The following is a 19,719-nucleotide window of genomic DNA, read 5'->3' as shown; positions in this document are numbered from 1 at the left end:
TCAATGTTAATTCGGAAGTTTTTGTCGCGCTGCCCCCGTCCGTTGGTGGCAACGTGTTTCAATTCACTGCCCTTTACCATAACTTGTGATTCGAATACTGGAGTTCATCTTTGTTAAGCTGCATCAAAACTCTCTCTAGCGATTGGAATAGTTCTCATTACTTTGTTCATAGTTTGTGTCTCTCCATGCGATTGTGGCTTGGCTCACAGCAAGAATGCTGATCGCCTGTGTAGTGCGAAATTGTGGACAGCCAGTTACCACGTACTTGTATGGACACTGCCTCTCATTTCAAAGTGTTTACGAGAAGATATCTGCCGTTCTTTTAGCTGTCTGTTACTGGTCTGCAGTCTCCCACAGTTCTCTTCATTATCCAGTTAATTTCAATCAGCAGTCGATATCCCTACAGTATATGAAGAAGAATCCTACGTCGTCACGGTCCAGAGAGCTGCAGATCATCAGATGAGGTCACTCTAATCTGATTGTAGAGGGAACGGTGACAGGCAGAACTCATATATTTCCTTCATTTAGATCCCCCACAGTATTACTAGGACTATACTTCACTATACTTCAAGCATATGAGTATTGAGAAGCACCCTTCACCATTGCAGACGCAGTTTATGCAAAGACAAAGGAAACGTCCAAGCTACAAGTATCCCACGAGATTGTAGCCTCACGATGTTGTCTTTCTGCCTCGATATTTCGACTATCAACCAAGCAACAGTCATTAGGTGATTTTTATGACTCCTGATTACTACAGTGGTGCGCAAGTAAGCAGATGGCTGTGTAATCCGCTCGACATATGGATTATACACTACTGACCATTAAAATTGCTACACCACGAAGATTACGTGCTACAGACGCGAAATTTAACCGACAGGAAGAAGATGCAGTGATATGCAAATGATTAGCTTTTCAGAGCATTCACACAGGTTGGCGCCAGTGGCGACACCTACAACGTGCTGACACGAGGAAAGTTTCCAACCGATTTCTCATACACAATCAGCAGTTGACCCGCGTTGCCTAGCGAAACGTTGTTGTGATGCCTCGTGTAAGGAGGAGAAATCCGTACCATCACGTTTCCGACTTTGATAAAGGTCGGATTGTAGCCTATCGCGATTGCGGTTTATCGTATCGCGACAATGCTGCTCGCGTTGGTCGAGATCCAATGACTGTTAGCAGAATATGGAATCCGTGGGTTCAGGAAGGCAATACGGAACGCCGTGCTGGATCCCAACGGCCTCGTATCACTAGCAGTCGAGATGACAGGCATCTTATCCGCATGGCTGTAACGGATCGTGCGGCCACGTCTCGATCCCTGAGTCAACAGATGGCGACGTTTGCAAGACAACAACCTTCTGCACTAACAGTTCGACGACGTTTGCAGCAGCATGGACTATCAGCTCGGCGACCATGGCTGCGGTTACCCTTGACGCTGCATCACAGACAGGAGCGCCTGCGGTGGTGTACTCAACGACGAACCTGGGTGCACGAATGACAAAACGTCATTTTTTCGGATGAATCCAGGTTCTGTTTACAGCGTCATGATGGTCGCATCCGTGTTGGCGACATCGCGGTGAACGCAAATTGGAAGCGTGTATTCGTCGTCTCGGTCACCTCTTGTTCGCATTGACGACACTTTGAACAGTGGACGTTACATTTCAGATGTGTTACGACCGTGGCTCTACCCTTCATTCAATCCCTGTGAAACCCTACATTTCAACAGGATAATGCACGACCGCATGTTGCAGGTCCTGTACGGGCCTTTCTGGATATAGAAAACGTTCGACTGCTGCCATGACCAGCACATTCTCCAGATCTCTCACCAATTGAAAACGTCTGGTCCATGGTGGCCGAGCAACTGGCTCGTCACAATACGCCAGTCAATACTCTTGATGAACTGTGGCATCGTGTTGAAGCTGCATGGGCAGCTGTACCTGTACACGCCATCCAAGCTCTGTTTGACTCAATGCCCAGGCGTGTAAAGGTCGTTATTACGGCCAGAGGTGATTGTTCTGGGTACTGATTTCTCAGGATCTATGCACCCAAATCGCGTGAAAATGTAATCACATATCAGTTCTAGTATAATATATTTGTCTAATGCCATTCATTTTCTGCATTTCTTCTTGGTGTAGCAATTTTAATGGCCAGTAGTGTACTCTGCGGAGTCGCCAGCGTCCTCTCTGCCTGTCCATCCCACACACTACAACCACTGTCTACCCTTGTAACTGGCAACGCTGGGGTAAGCACCATATTAGGCCACTGTTCCTGCTTCTGAATCTCTCCATAAATATTTATACGCTTTGAAAACTAACACTGTCGGCGCTGAATGAAATAGTTGGAGTGCATCGTTTATTCCATCCATAATGGACACTATAGTGGATAAGTACCTCCACCACACCTAAACTGCAGTAAAATTAACATTAAATATTTTACATTCAACTGAAGTACGCAGTGCAGTCAACACAACAGAATGATGCTACAAGAAAAAAAGCTGAACGAAGTGGAAATAAGCATAAGTAGAGAAATAATAGATACTTTCAATGACTTTGTAAGTAAAGTTTTCCCACTCGATCTGACTAAAACCCTTAAGAGGTGCTGGTCTTATGTAAAATCAGCATGCGATCGTAATCAACTACTCAGTCACAGTGATCATAGTGGCACCAAAACGGAAGATGATGGTCTTTCGAAATTGTTTCCGAGTGCAAGATTGTATAATGTGATCCGTCCTTCCGATCATCGTACGAACGTGGAAGTGGTTCAAAAAATGGCTCTGAGCACTATGGGACTTAACTTCTGAGGTCATCAGTCCCCTAGAACTTAGAACTACTTAAACCTAACTAACCTAAGGACATCATACACATCCATGCCCGAGGCAGGATTCGAACCTGCGACCGTAGCGGTCGCGCGGTTCCAGACTGTAGCGCCTAGAACCGCTCGGCCACCCTGGCCGACGTGGAAGTGTTGATCGTGGAAAAGATCTATGGAAATTCTATGGAAATGATGCGAAAATTCCCCTTCTCACAGCAGTTTATTGTTGGAGGTTGGGGAATAACGAAAAAAAGCACGGGTCATTCCCGTTTTCAAGAAGAGTCGTAGGACAGGCGCACATAATTATAGGGCTATATCGCTGACATCAGTCTGTTATAGAATTATGGAAGACGTCTCATGTTCAAGAATTACAACGTTTTTGCAGAACGAAAAACCTCTCTACCAAAATTAACATTGACTCCGCAAATATAGATCTTGCGAAACCCAACTCGCTTTGTTTCTCCATGAATTACACAGTGCTGCAGACTTCGGTGCTCAGGTCGATGGCGTGTTCCTTGACTTCAGGAAAGCATTTAACACCGTCCCGCATTGCCGTTAACTAAAAATAATACGGACTAGATTTGCGACTGGATTCAAGACTTCTTTGCAAGTAGAATTCAACACGCCACTCTTAATGGGAACAAAATCGAAAGATGGAAGAGTAATTTCACGAATACCAGGAGGAGATGTAATGGGACCATTATTGTTTACAGTGATGTAACTGATCTAGTAAAAACGTCGGAAGTTCTAGAAGCTCCATAGGCTATTCTCAGATGATACGCTTGTCTACAAGAAGGTAGCAACGCCAGACGACTATACCGATTTGCAGAAGGATCTGCAGAGGATAAATGAATGATGCACCCTGAACTAAATAAGAGTAACATATTGCGCATACACAGAAGAAGAAATGCACTACTGTACAACACCATTGATGACAAATTGCTGGAAAGGATCTACACCATAACTTATTTAGGAGTAGCTACGAGGAGTAACCATCAGGAGCTTAATGACCATATAAAAAAGTAGTAGGAAACGCGGATGACGGGCTGAGAGTCATAGGACGAGTCTTAAGAAAATGCAACTCATCCACAAAATAAGTGGCTTACAAAACACGTGTTGGATCGATTCTTGAACACTGCTATTCACTCTGTGACTCTTGTAGGTAGGATCAATACAGCGACGAGGCAAAGAAACTGTTACTTCTGCCTAATATCGTGTAGGGCCCCCGCAAGTACGCAGAAGTGCCTCAACACGACGTGGCATGGACTCGACTAATGCCTGAAGTAGTGCTGGAGGGAACCGACACAATGAATCCTACATGTGTGTCCGTAAATCCATAAGAATGGAGCGAGTGGAATAGCACGTGGCAAGGCATACCAGATATGCTCAATAATGTTCTTGTCTGGAGAGTTTGGTGGCCAGCAGAAGTGTTTAAACTTGGAAGAGTGTTCCCGGAGCCACTCTGTAACAATTCTGAACGTGTGGGGTGTCGCATTGTGCTGCTGAAATTGACCGAGTCCGCCGGAATGCGCAATGGACATGAATGGATGCCGGTGACCAGACAGGATGCTTACATACGTATCACCTGTCAGAGTCAATCTAGACGAATCAGGGGTTCCATAGCACTCCAACTGCACACGCCCAACACAATTACAGAGCGTCCACCCTGCGCGGCTGGTCCCGGCGGCGGTTCGAGTCCTCCCTCGGGCATGGGTGTGTGTGTTTATCCTTAGGATAATTTAGGTTAAGTAGTGTGTAAGCTTAGGGACTGATGATCTTAGCAGTTAAGTCCCATAAGATTAAAAAGAGAGAGAGAGAGAGAGCGTCCACCAGCTCGAACAGTCCCCTACTGACATTGAGGGTCCATGGATTCATGAGGTTGTCTCCTTACCCGCACACGTCCATCCGCTCGAGACAATTTGAAACGAGACTCGTCCGACCAGGCAACATGTTTCCAGTCATCAACAGTCCAATGTCGGTGTTGACGAGACCAGGCGAGGCGTAAAGCTTTGTGTCGTGCAGTTATCAAGGGTACACGAGTGGGGCTTCGGCTTCGAAAGCCCATATCGATGATGTTTCCTTGAATGGTTCGCACACTGACACTTGTTGATGACCCAGATTTGAAATCTGCAGCAATTTGCGGAAGGGTTGCACTTCTTTCACGCTGAATGATTCTCTTCAGTCGTCGTTGGGCCCGTTCTTGCAGGATCATTGATGATTTGATGTTTTACCTGATTCCTGATATTCGCAGTACACTCGTGAAATGGTCGCACGGGAAAATCCATACTTCATCTCTGCCTCGGAGATGCTGTGTCGCATCGCTCGTGCGCCGACCTTAACACCACGTTCAAACTCACTTAAATCTTGATAACCTGCCATTGTAGCAGCAGTAACCGATCTAACAACTGCGCCAGGCACTTCTTGTCTTGTATAGGCGTTGCCGACAGGAGCACCGTATTCTGCTTGTTTACATATCTCTGTATTTGAATACTAATGCCTATACCAGTTTCTTTGGCGCTTCAGTGTAGAAGAGATAGAGAAGGTCCAAAGAAGAGCAGCGCGTTTCGTCACGGGATCGTTTAGTCGGCGCCAGGCCGTTACAGAGATGCTCAACAAACTCCAGTGGCAGACACTACAAGAGAATCGTTGTGCATCACAGAGAGGTTTACTGTGGAAAATGCGAGAGAGTACGTTCCCGGGAAGTCGGATAACGCATTACTTTCACCCACATACGTCTCGCGAAATGACCAGTTGCATGGGGGCTTAATTAAATATTAATGAAAATATTTTTAGTTGCTGTTAGTCCGATTACGCTGCTTCGTAAACGGCTGGCCCTGCCTAGTAATAGTACGCAATCTGACTGCATAGAACAACAACAAAGAATGAAATGAAAATTTCAGTTAATACAATTAATTAATTAAGTCCCCAGCAACTATAAAATCTACGAAGCCAACAAAGCACAAGTGTAGTTGTTCTGTGTGTGGTAGTGTGACTCAACGCACATCTGGCACGGTTCTTCTTCAACAAGACAAGAAATTTTAAATACCATTTATACTGACGTGATAAAAGAAAATTAGAAATACTATAAGTGTGCAAGAAAACCAAAATTACACTCTAATACAAGAACACACGCCAGATGCTTTGTTGACTGAACCTGTAATGACACATTATTCAGGTCACTGAAAGAATAAAAGAATAAAAGAAAATACCTCCCTATATTGACGAAATGCACTCTGACCATTACAATATCTCCATTAGAACAACATCTGCTATCTCTCCCATCAAACCACTGCATAAAACATGGAACAACACTCTCCATTGCCACATCTCACTCTGACTTCACGACATGCAGTGTCCACCACAACTTCTCGGTAAGAACTGCCTGCCGCTACGCCTCAATAAGCACTGCCAGTGGAGGCGGCGGAACAATACTCTCTCTGGCGCGAGTTTTGGCGCTGTGGCTCAGTGTAGCCACCTTTCATATGCCCTTCCTCCACGGGCTAGAATTTGATGGTATTTTTGCCAGCATTGGTGGTGAAAATACCACCAAATTCGTCAAAAAAAAAAAATACAGACAAAAATAAAAGATAATATTAATACGTAAATATCATATAACTAGATAAAATTTTGGCTTTGCACTGACCTTTCAATAGCCTAATATATAAAATACACTAAGCAATACAAATTCTTTCATACATGTGACTTTACATAATAGTTTACACAAGTATTATGTGGTTAAACAGTTCAATCAATAGCGTCAGCAATGACGAATATGTACAGGTAAGAGTCTCATAACTTTTCACAAACAGTAATACACAAAAAATCAGTTTATACAAATATTCACATAAAATGTTTACACAACAAGTGGTTGACAGTTCCAGCAGTAGCACCCAGCAATGTTGAGTAGGTGCAGACTCCAACAGGTGACATCATTTCAGTAGAAGCAGTCCATCAGTGGCACCCAGCATTGTGGAACAGGTGCAGACTTCAACAGGTGACATCATTTCAGTAGAAGCAGTCCATCAGTGGCACCCAGCATTGTGGAACAGGTGCAGACTCCAACAGGTGACATCATTTCAGTAGAAACAGTTCATCAGTGGCACCCAGCATTGTGGAGTAGGTGCAGACAGCAAGAAGTAACATCATTTCAGTAGAAGCAGTTCCATCTGTGGTACCCAGCAATGTTGAAGAGGTACACACAGCAACAAGTCACATTTCTCAGTAGAAGCAGTTCATCAATGGCACCCAGCAATGTTGAGTAGGTGCAAACAGCAACAGGTGACATCATCTCAGTAGAATCAGTCCATCAGTGGTACCCAGCAATGTTGAAGAGGTACAGACAGCAAGAAGTAACATCATTTCAATAGAAGCAGTTCCATTTGTGGTACCCAGCAATGTTGAAGAGGTACACACAGCAACAAGTCACATTTCTCAGTAGAAGCAGTTCATCAGTGGCACCCAGCATTGTTGAGTAGGTGCAGACACCGACAAATGACATCATTTCCATAGAAGTAGCTAAGCAGTCCATCAGTGGCACCCAGCAATGTTGAGTAGGTGCAGAGAGCAGTCCATCATATTCACTATCACTGATTACACTGTTCCTCAGCAGAAATTAAACATGTCCTAGTGGCACCAATCATGTAGAAAAAGTACAAGTAACAGTCCATAATATTTACTATCACTGATCAGACAGTTCAAGCATGAACAATAGTTTGAATACACATACAAATGCTTTTACACTAAACATACAAATCATAACAAACACACAAATGATGTCAGATAATTGTCATATTAACTATTACAAATACACAAACATCAGTAAACCTATAATATTTATGGGTGTCAGTGCAAGCCACTACAAACAAATAAAATAATATTTAGGAGATAGGTGGGTAGGATTAGGAAAGGAAAACACACAAAACACACTCACTCATCTTTCATCCACATTAAGTACTACTGTGTAATTGAATAGTGTTAACTGTGTGAATCCACTTCTGTCAAAATTTCATGTTCATCATGTGTATCAAGTAGTAGTGACAGCAATGTATAACAGTCAATAATAGTTAAGTCAACGTCATAGTCATCATGTCAAGACCAATGTTTGCCAACCCAGATCAAAATGTACGGTTGCTGAACAACTGTCAGTGTGCCAAGATATGCAACTTCCTCTCTCCAAAAAAAAGTACATACTGCTTAGTGATTTAACAAAGTGTGTGTAGACAATCTTCCTTCCATTTTAGTGTTCTAGTCTGCTATCTTCATCCTCCTTGTTCCATATAGACCAACAACAACAAAAAATGCACCTCACTTATCTTACCTCTTATACACCATAACTCCAATCAACTTCATATAATCTCAATACCTCCATAATACCTCTTCAATACGTCGATACATATAAACCTTATTGCCAGTATCATTTCACTTCCATAACAACTCTTTCCTCTAGTCAGTCTCCTCGATCGAGTACAGATAAAATCCTAATGGAAACCTCCTCATCCCATACAATCCGAAGACACACTGTCAACACACAACCTCTGTGTAATCCATCTGACCAAAATCTTCTACTCATTATGAATTATAAACAAAGAATGCATACATGACCTCTAACAGACTTAGTTCGAATAACTCTCAGTAATTAAGTACGATTACGGAGTGTGAATGATCCTAATATTTCACAGTGTGTACACCACTTCAAGAATTATGGCAAACAGAAGCAAACATGTGGAGTATTTCTTGTGTCAAGTGTCACTTCCTATTTCAATTGCTCACGAAAAATGCAGTGTAATAACTGTGTTGGTATGTCATGTCGTTAGCTTCCTTCCTATTGGCATAAATTTATACAGCTTTCATAAAACCTCCAGCTCATGTGACTTCTATGAAGTTTCTTGTACTAATGTCGTTCGTCGAATTATAGCAGTTCATTTTCTTATCTTAAAAATATAAAGCACTGAGCGTAAGCAAAACAAGCAACAGCGAGTAAATATACCAGTAGTGAACAGAATGTCAACAAGTGGATGCAGCACAATTTCTATAACGAGGCTTCGCCAAGCGAACAATCCGTAACCCATACCACATCGTAACCCACACTCCATGTCCGTACACTGTACATCAGCATTGCTATATACCAAATTAAAGTATAGTTATGACAACAAGCAGAAATGTGTAAATGTGCAATCCATACGCATAGCAGTAAACATATATCTTACGTACTAAACAGGTCATTAGCATCGTATCTTAATAAGTAAACATGAAGGCGCAAGCAGATAAATCACAAAGTATAACTTACATACCTAACCACATCAGCACAATTAATCAGGTGACAATTATAATTTAAATAAATAGGCACAGCGGGCACATACTTAAAAATATGACATCAGTGAAAAAGCAGTGCAGCCAAGCGATGCATAATATACACAAGTAACAATCCAGTTCATTAATAATCATTGTCAAAATCAGTTAACGTACGCAAGCACGTCGCTTGACAAGTAATTTCATTGAACATGTAATTAGCAGAAAGTATGAATCACGTAATCGCGAGCAGCAAATTACGTCTAAAGTACGTACCTAAGTGGAAATATGTTACCTGAAAAATAAACTCAATTAATAATTACCTTTTTAGTTTATTACTTTCTTCTTCGAAATGACATTTTTCCTGAAATTTTCTCGATAGCAAGTCGTCTTAACGTCGGACACGCACAGAATTTACCTGAAGTTCTTAAATATTTTATAGAACCGTATCCTGAAAAATACTGAATGTTAATAACAGAATTCATCAAGTCACTATAGCTTTATACTGAATTTAGTCGGAGAAATTAGACTGTGTATTTATTTACGGCTGTCAGTGCATTCGCACTGAGCGCTCGATCAGCTGTAGGCGCGTGACGTAGGAAGTGATTGTTTGCGGTCAACGACTGCCTTGTGCGGCGCGCAGACTTGACTGTTGCTTTGAGTATATGCCGCCGCCAAAACACAGCGCGGTATCCTTGAACTCTCCGTGTGTTTACATACAACTGTTTCTCAAAAGTATGTCATTCTACAAAAATTTTTCAAAAGTATATCATCCCACAAAAATTTTAACGTTAGATATATGATGTATTCCCTTAGAGCGTCGTGATTTAAGAATTTCTACTTCGTCAGTGTTATCATGAATAATTTTGCGAATTCTATATGGACCGTTATAAAGCAGAAAAAATTTGCGACACAAGCCTTTTCCTTTGTGAGACAAACGATGAGCCTTAATTAACACCTTCTGACCAACTGACAAGATTTTTAAACGACAAGGACGCTTAGCTGATTTCTCTCTTCTAGCAGCCGCAGATGCAATATTTTGTAGAGCCAGGTTGACAACTTCAGAATGCCGCAGTTTCCGTGTAGGCGGAAAAGGAACGATTTCAGAAATGCGATTTGTCAGTGCTTTGTTTTTTAATATCAGTATAGGTGGTAAAGAAGTTGAGTCGTTAGGAAGTTCATTCAGAATGTTTTGAAAAATATGAAGATACTGATCCCAAGTTCTGTGATTCTGATGACAATAAAGACGACACAATTTATTGATTTCCTTCATCCATCTCTCTGAAGCGTTTGATTGAGGGTGAAAAAGTGAAATGAAAATTGGTTTAATTTTACGACGCCGTAGAGTACGAAGCCAAATTTTAGAACGAAACTGTGATCCATTATCTGATATAACCTTATCAACATGACCAACTTCTTTAAGAAAATGTTTGATGAAAGCATTAGATACTGAACGAGCTGTTGCTTTGCGTAACGGTGTAAAACACACATATTTTGATGTCAACTCCACTGCTACGAAAATGTACGCAAAACCATTAGTAGAACGAACCACTGGACCGAACAAATCAACTGCAGCCATGTCCTTTAATTTTGCTGGAATGATAGGAAACAACGGTGCTCTGTGAGAAACTGTCGGCGGCTTAGCCTTTTGACATAATTTGCATTTGGCAAGAACAAATCGAATACGTTTTTCCATATTATTGAAGTAGCAATTTTCTCGTAATTTATGAAAGCATTTTCTGGGATCAAAGTGTGCATAACTGAAATGCGTATACCAAATCAGCTTATTAACCCACTCATCAGGAATACAAACTAACCAAACAGAGTTGTCGACCGATTTTCGTTTAAAAAGAACTTTCCAGATAGATCGCAAAAACGAGGTGTGACCAAATCGTCCAATTTAACAAATCGTCTGAGAAAACTATAGACACCAAGGAAACTACGAACATCACGTTTTGTGGTAGGAACAGCATAATTACGAATAGCGTCAAGTTTTTTTGGATCAGGAAGAATACCTTCTGTAGAAATAATGTGACCGAGAAATCTCACCTGAGAACGACCAAATTCAGATTTTTCCAAGTTTACTGTAATGCCAACTCTTGCAAAGATACGTAACAATGAATCCAAAATTTTGTTGTGCTCACTCCAAGAATGTTTAGCAATAAGAATATCGTCAACATATGAAGTAATATTGTCACGAAGATAAACAGGTAAAATTTCGTTTAAGCTACGAATGAATGCTGCTGAAGGTAAAAGTCCAAACGGTAATTTACGAAATCACTTTTAGGTAAAATAGTCATATCAGGTTATTGTTTATCTACTCTCTAGATAGATTGATAGTTGAAGAGTTGTTTCGATAGATGCAAAGAATAGTGAAAGAGTAGGCAGCAGTGCAGAAAACTAAAAGGGAAATAGCACCACTACAGCTCGGGGCCCTATGCTCGCTACGGCACATATTCACTTAAGAGTAGTGAATCCCCTGAGGACATTAATAGCTGCACATAAATTCTAGTTTGTGACTTAGTGGCAAATTTGGCGGAAGTGCGTACGTAAATTGATCTAACCATGAACATGGATGTATGTCGTTCTTAGAACTGTGAAAGATCTTAAATTTCCGACCAGTTAAGAAGTGTTTATAGTCCAAGTTTTCTCCTCGTGGCGACAAAGACCTACCTCGACTGTCCCAGTCCGAATGTCGATTATTGTCAAGTTCGCGCGCCTGGCGCTCTCTTGTTGCATCCCGTAAATGAAACAAATTATTTTCTTCAAATCCCTCTGCTAAACTAAGACTTGTCAATTTATCTGAGATCTCCTCAACTCTTTCCGATGAGTCACCTATTTTTTCTTTCTGTTTATTTACGTCATCCGTAAGTGTCGCGATTCGGGTTTCGGTATTGTCACATTTAGTAGTTAACTGTTCACACTGTTGCATTAAGTTATTTATTCTGTCATTTGGTACGGATTCCTCGATTCTTTCAATTATTTCTTCCTTATCGTGCGCACGTTGTAAATTTAATTCTGAAAATTTTTGTACTATCACGCGATCTTTTTCTTCCTGTTCTCTGTCCTGTTCCTCTTGTCCTATTTCTGTTGAAATTAAACTATTATTGTGAGCCTTCAAAATCGGTTGTACTTCTTCTCTAATTTCTTTCTTTGATTCATCTTTCATGTTTTTGAAACATGTCCCTGTTCGTGAGCCTAACTGTGTTTCCATTGTTTCCATCTCGGTTTTACTTGTTCCTATTTGTGAGCCTAACTGTATTGTCAAAGTTTCTATCTTCGTGTTAATTCTTCCTAATTGTGAGTCTATCTGTGTTTTTAATTCAGATCCCACATTTAATATTACACTCATCAACTGCTCCATATCATCTGTCGTTAACCACGCAATCTGAGAATTTTTCGATTGTGAAAAATTTTGAACTGTTTCCGGACTATTTTCCCTGCTTATTAAATTGTTTTCCACTACATTATTTATGACACTGTTTTCCTCTGTTGGCGAGTTCGCCATGTTAACAATTTCGTCATTCTCACTATCCATCATTTTTGCCTTTTTCATAGATCGTGTAATCATTTACAAAATATACAAAACTCCTCACTATATGAAAATTACACGCAATGCCTCCTTATCTCCAACAATACCATTCACTCGAAATGTTTCCCTCAAACACGATTAATGAACAATTGAAATAATTGCACTAAATCGTCAAACGCGTATACAAGACAACAAATCAAATTCTAAAAAAAGAAAATACCATTAGCAGAATGACAATTACCAAATCTACACATGCAAAATAGACTACAATTACTAAACTACAAATTACTACTACAATACTACTGTCTACTATTTTTACAATCAGAAGATTCCAAGGGACGATCCTGGCAGGGTCGCCACGTGCATGGGGGCTTAATTAAATATTAATGAAAATATTTTTAGTTGCTGTTAGTCCGATTACGCTGTTTCGTAAACGGCTGGCCCTGACTAGTATTAGTACGCAATCTGACTGCATAGGACAACAACAAAGAATGAAATGAAAATTTCAGTTAATACAATTAATTAATTAAGTCCCCAGCAACTATTAAATCTACGAAGCCAACGAAGCACAAGTGTAGTTGTTCTGTGTGTGGTAGTGTGACTCAACGCACATCTGGCACGGTTCTTCTTCAACAAGACAAGAAATTTTAAATACCATTTATACTGACGTGATAAAAGAAAATTAGAAATACTATAATTGTGCAAGAAAACCAAAATTACACTCTAATACAAGAACACACGCCAGATGCTTTGTTGACTGAACCTGTAATGACACATTATTCAGGTCACTGAAAGAATAAAAGAATAAAAGAAAATACCTCCCTATATTGACGAAATGCACTCTGACCATTACAATATCTCCATTAGAACATCATCTGCTATCTCTCCCATCAAACCACTGCATAAAACATGGAACAACACTCTCCATTGCCACATCTCACTCTGACTTCACGACATGCAGTGTCCACCACAACTTCTCGGTAAGAACTGCCTGCCGCTACGTCTCAATAAGCACTGCCAGTGGAGGCGGCGGAACAATACTCTCTCTGGCGCGATTTTTGGCGCTGTGGCTCAGTGTAGCCACCTTTCACAGTATAAGAAAATTCGATAAATTAGAGCTAACACAGATGTTTACCAACCCCGCACGCGTCATTCGTGAATGAAGCATGGAGGGAGGCATCAGTTAGTTGTAACAGAAGTACCTTCCGCCACAAAGGGAGGTGGGTTGCGGAGCATTGATGTAGATGATTTAGACTGGCTGCAATGTCGCATGATGTACTGCCTCTGCTACTGCACATAGCCCCACCACCAACCTTCTTTCGTGCACATAACTATAGTGCGCATTGCACTGTCTCAGTGAGACGTTTCTAGGCAAATGTCCACACTAATTGCGCGATACTATTGATTTGATTAACAGACTGAAGTCCCTTCGGTTCAATGGATTGGACTTATTAGTAAGTTTGAATGTACTCTCACTTTTGACTACGATACCTCTTATTGGTTTGTTGTTACTCATCGGTAGTAAATTTAAAGCTATCACAGCAACACTGTACCATCATGACCTGTTTATAAGTCTTCTTTTTTATTAACAGTGAGTAGTTTGAACAAACTGTCAGTTTTGCCATGTTAGTCATTTTGGATAGGAAATTATTTTGCGACAGGCTTTGAGGAGGGGGCTCTCAAGTCGGTGAAACCAAAGTCTTATAGTGACATTGAGATGAGACATACGAGTACGCAGTGTGGTCTCACGACGAGGAAGAGCAGTTACGATGTTATCAGCATCTAAATTCAGTCTACAAGGATATCCAGTTTACGGCAAAAGCGAAAAAATGATAGTGGCAGTCCCCTTTTGTACGGCCAGTAAGTTAGCCAGGGCTGAGCACTGTCTCTACAGAACATCTTAGCTACAACGAAATCATTTTTGAGTTTAGTCATTAAGGAATCTGAGTGAATTGCTATCTGTCCACCTTTCTAGACATGTTAATCAGTTGTAAAATGGGTGGGTCGTTAGTCCATTTCGTTCACTGTTAAGCCGACATACACAGATTTGCGTTTGCTGGTGTCTTGCTGTCACGACCCATCGCAAATTATAGGCCTCCTTGACTGATGGAGGACCGCGCACATGTTGTGTCCGACGGGGACTACTTTGCGAAGGAGCAGCAACGTCCAGTATCTGTGCTCAAGGAGAATGTTTCAAAAAATGGTTCAAATGGCTCTGAGCACTATCGCACTTAACATCTGAGGTCATCAGTCCCCTAGAACGTAGAACTACTTAAAGCTAACTAACCTAAGGACACCACACACATCCATGCCCGAGGCAGGATTCGAACCTGCGACTGTAGTGGTCGCGCGCTTCCAGACTGAAGAGCCTAGAAGCGCTCGGCCACACCGGCCGGCGAGAATGTTTATTCTGCTTCTCAGATATGGACAACTTTAGTTACAAGCGAACATCACTAGTCACAGGATAAAGACGATAAGAATCTTTCCAAGTGAATGGCGTTCCTTCCGTATATTGGCAACATATTTCTTCAAAATTGGGTCAAATCCAGAGAAAAGTACTCTGTTAAAGCAATTTTTCGAAAACCTACAAAAACGTCTGTCCTTCTCGACTCATTAGAGGACTATATGTGTTTGCAGAAGGCTGAAGTCTACAGTATACCATGTCAATGTGGCAAAGCCTAACAATGTCAATGTGGGAAAGCCTACATTGCCCACATCGCGCAAGTAGCGTAGATAAGTTTGTACGAATGCAGGTGAAATACAGATAGGCAACCAGCACTCTAAACTAAAGGGAACCGTACCACCAGGTAACCATACAGTCTTCAAGATGCTGAAGTTTTAAAGATCAGCATCCTCCTCATACTTAGATGTCACAGTGGAGGATCTCTTAAGTTACGTTAAGTGTAAAATGGTGTGAAATTCAAACAGTTTTCGCATTCTATCCAGTAACACTTCAGCATCAGGCATCAAGTTTTAATTTATTACTTCTTTACTTCTAGCTCTATTCGCAATACACTTTTCAGACAGTGTCCACGTATACCAATGAATTTACCTTCAAAATTGTCATTGTATGACACACATTTCAGGAGATATAACGTGATAAACATTGCCAGAATCTAAGATATACCAGTTCTGTTTTTGGCTTCTTCATTAGTCGATTGGTGAATAATCCGAAGACAAAAAAAGAAACGTAATTAGGATTTTGTTTCTTCAGCCATATAGGTTTTGGATGCTTAACGTCAGATACTTAACGTATTAAAACTCGGTTCTACAGTAATCTTTTTTCAGAATCCGTTTTACACATGGAAGTTCAATTCTTTAAAGAACGATGAGCGGGTGGGCGATCGGGGGGGGGGGGGGGGGGTGCAGGTTTTTATATAATCCATTGGGTGAAGAATGCCTGTTTGGTGGTTGCCAGTTAGCTCCCAGTATGGGGTATGTAAATAACCGTTAAATAAGAAAAATAGTAATTTCCAGTCATTCAGATAGATGCTTGGTTGTCAGTCGAAGTATCTAGCCAGGAATTAAACATCGTGCACTGCAAGCCGAAATCGCATAGAATAGCTGTAACTCTGCATAGAAAGCCATCTCGCCACGAACGTCAGATAAATTCGGTAATGAGATCAATAAGAGAATATGAGTATAGAGTGCAACCTCTACCAATCCAGCGGGTCGAACGACACCGCCTCACTTCCTATGGGCTATTAAGCATTCAAAGCCTTCAGAAAAACTGACAGATGCTTAATAAATTACTGTATATTGATGAATTAATGATTGGAAATAGACCCATCATAAATCTGTCATTGCTCACCGCCGACGAGGCGTTTGGCTTCTCTTAGTTTCTCTCTCCGAATCCTACGAAACTATATTCGACTGTCTACAGTAGCGAGTTATCGGAAGATTCTTATGGCAGCAGATTGAAAGTGTGAGTGAAACAGAGTCTGTAGGATGTATCAGTTAATACATTTGAACACTTGTTATGAGTAACACAAACCAATTTCTATCTTTGCTTCCTTTCTTGAATAAGATCATCTGTCTCCCTACCACTTCCTTACATTTTGCATATAGGATGTCTAAATTGGAGGTAAAGTTACTGAAACTAGACCTGTTCAGAAACCCTTACATTCGTCTCTGATATGCTAGAACCCTATTATTATTGCTATTACTATTAATCTTCTTTTATATCATTATTTGTATTTGCTTGTTATGCCATGCGGTCGTCGTCAGCCATTTAAGCATCTGCCATCTTTCAGTATATTTTCATACATCGTAATATTTAGTTGTTTCAGTTAATTTGCTTATCTTTTCATTCGTAATTACCATAATCAGCACTCCCCCTCTCCCTTATGAAACACACGATGTTTTTCGACTACTGTAGAGGACACAGAAAATAAAGGCACATTATAAATAAAACACCTGTGTCCTCTCGGTACTCGAACACGTTAAATCGGCTGTACGAGAAAAAGACGCTTCTCTGTGATTACAGAAGCGCAGATCCTGTGGTTCATAATTTTCAATAGTTTTTTTAGCATAGTGTCTGTAGGAATTATTACAGCGGGTGTCTCAAACGTGTTGTAGCATCAACTACGGTTTATTTGTGCCACAAGCCCCTCAATCTACCTGTTTTATTATTTGTTATGTATTACAGTTAACAATTTGCAGTGTCAGGCTGCCGTTGTTTCATTAGCACAATAGTCGTAAAGTGTTGGAATAGTTAAAGTATTCAGAGATTGGATGTGTATTGTAAATCCTATGAATAGAGTCCTGCTGTTTAGTTCATGTTTTTGCAAAAATCTGTTCGTTTACACTGAAAAACCAAAACATTATGACCATCTGCTTAGCAGCGTGCTGGTCCCCTTTGGAACACCTTGCAGCAGCGATTCTGCGTGCCAAGGATTTCCGGAGGTGTATGGCACCAGATGTGTACGTACAAGACACGCAATCCCCGTAAATGGCCCAGTGTTTCACTGGGTTCAGATCAGGTCAATTTGGTGGTCAAAACATCAACTTGACTTCACCATCATGTTTTCAAAACCCTGTAACACGATTCTGGTCTTCTGACACGAACAGTTATCCTGCTGGAAGATGCCTTCGCCCTTGGGGAAGACATCAAGAATGAAAACATGCAGGTGGCCCGCAGTAATGTTCACGAAGTCCACAGCCGTCATGGTGTCTTAGATTATGGCCACAGGTCCCACAGAAGCCTGGATGAATGTCTCCATAGCATAAAACGACCGCCACCGGCCTCCGCCGTGACGTAGTACATTTTTCGAGGAACCATTCGTCTGGATGACACTGTATCCAAATGCGCCCATCGGCATGGTGTAACAAGAAACGTGATTCATGCGGCAGCGCACCATGTTTCCACTGATCCACGGTGCAATCTCGATGACCTGGTGAGGTGACGCAGTGATTAGCGCACTGGACTCGCATTCGGGAGTAGGACGGTTCAAACCCGCGTCCAGCCACCACGATTTAGGTTTTCCGTGATTTCCCTAAACTGCTTCAGGCAAATACCGGGATGTTTCCCTTGAAAGGGCACGGCCGACTTCCTTCCCTAACCCGATGGGACCGATGGTCTCGGTGTTTGCCCCCTCCCCCAAATCAACCAATAATCTCGATCTTAACTGACGATGTCGTTGGGTCAACGTGACGTGACTTATGGTTCATTTGCTGTAGAATCGATGTTCAGTAATGTGACATGGACGGTATGCTCTGAAACACTTGTGTCTGCACCAGCATTGTGTTCTATTGTCAGATCTCCCATACGTCCCACACTATCCTACTTCAGAGAGCGGCTCTGTTATGAGGCTTAGACGTCCAACACCTTGTCGCCTACTCAACGCATCAACGTCCTTCAACCACTTTCCGTAGATGCTTACTTCAATAGCACACGACTATCCGATCATCGTTGCCATTTCTGAAATGCTCGACCTCAGATCCCAGGTTATACGAATATGCCCTCAGGTAAAATTACATGTCAGAGGCTTTCTCTAATTGTGGCTCGTGTAATCTCTAGAATGATTCACTATTCGTCTCAGCCCCGCTTACATACTTTCCCTACCGTGTCAAGTTCCCGCAACGCCACCAATCAGGTTTCAGTCTTACGGGAGGCAGTAGTCATAATGTTGTGGCTTGCCAGTGTATATGTCCCAGCTGCCTCATATGATTAATAACAATATAAACTGACAGAAATAATAAATATTTTCATAGCAAGTGATAGCGAAACAGTATGATTTTCAATGGATATCAGCACACTTTGGAGCATCAGCTACTACTTTACCTACAAAAAGGGACAGGTTAGATTTTTAGAGCAACATTCACTAAGGCATCACGACATGTTTAGTAGAGGACCATAGAGGATCGAAGTTTTTAAGCCAGACTAAAATTAGAAACTGAAAAGAATATCGTGGACTATGTAGTAGACATGCCCGAATGAAAAGATAAGTAAAAGATGAGACAGTTGAAAGTCTTAAAACCAGTCAAAGGTCTGACGACTAACAATGTGTAACTTCGTTATAGGATTACTGTAACAGAGAATACATGGTAGCGACTATACAAGTGAAACAATTTGGAGTTCTTTCTGTCTCCAGACGGTAGAGCGAGATGGCCACACTATTTGCTATTCCCCATGGACTAAGTGTATGGTGACACATTACTAGCTTATTACCGTCTTCTCAGTAAAGCAGTATTAATACTAATTAACCAACAGATCAATGGTGCTGATGGCATCCACCCACACAAACCGCTATTGATAGTACATTACAAAATAACTTTAATCTTAAGATAAATGGTCTGGTAGCGCCTAGAATAACTCATTTGTAAGCTACTTTTCTTGCTCTGGAACATGTCGATGGAATATTTTTCTTTCTTCATTATCTCTAGTTGTACAAACAAAAGCCACTGTGAAATGTGTACTTACGAGAGAGGCAGTCTGCTGTTGGAGAAGTGGTACTGATAGGCGCAGGTCAAACTCACTCCCGTGCCCTTCAGCTGTTCAGATAGCGCTTCCACCAAACCTGTCGACAGAACAAATTTCACCCGACACTTATTATGTCTCTCTCGCATCGCTATCAAACAACGTTATGTAA

General features: G+C 41.3%; 1 protein-coding gene across 1 annotated transcript in view; it reads right to left on the bottom strand.

Moving 5' to 3' along the window:
• The window catches only part of LOC126130117 (uncharacterized), a 377,494-nt gene that overhangs the window by 10,881 nt on the left and 346,894 nt on the right, over window positions 1-19,719 (bottom strand). The window contains exon 7 of the mRNA XM_049915163.1: window positions 19,551-19,647. Coding sequence (XP_049771120.1) covers window positions 19,551-19,647 — 97 coding nt within the window. The remainder of the gene's footprint in view (window positions 1-19,550; window positions 19,648-19,719) is intronic.

The sequence above is a fragment of the Schistocerca cancellata genome, chromosome 1 (genome assembly GCF_023864275.1).
Source record: "Schistocerca cancellata isolate TAMUIC-IGC-003103 chromosome 1, iqSchCanc2.1, whole genome shotgun sequence".
NCBI classification, from domain to species: Eukaryota; Metazoa; Arthropoda; class Insecta; order Orthoptera; family Acrididae; genus Schistocerca; species Schistocerca cancellata.
This window is presented reverse-complemented; position numbering and strand designations above follow the sequence as displayed.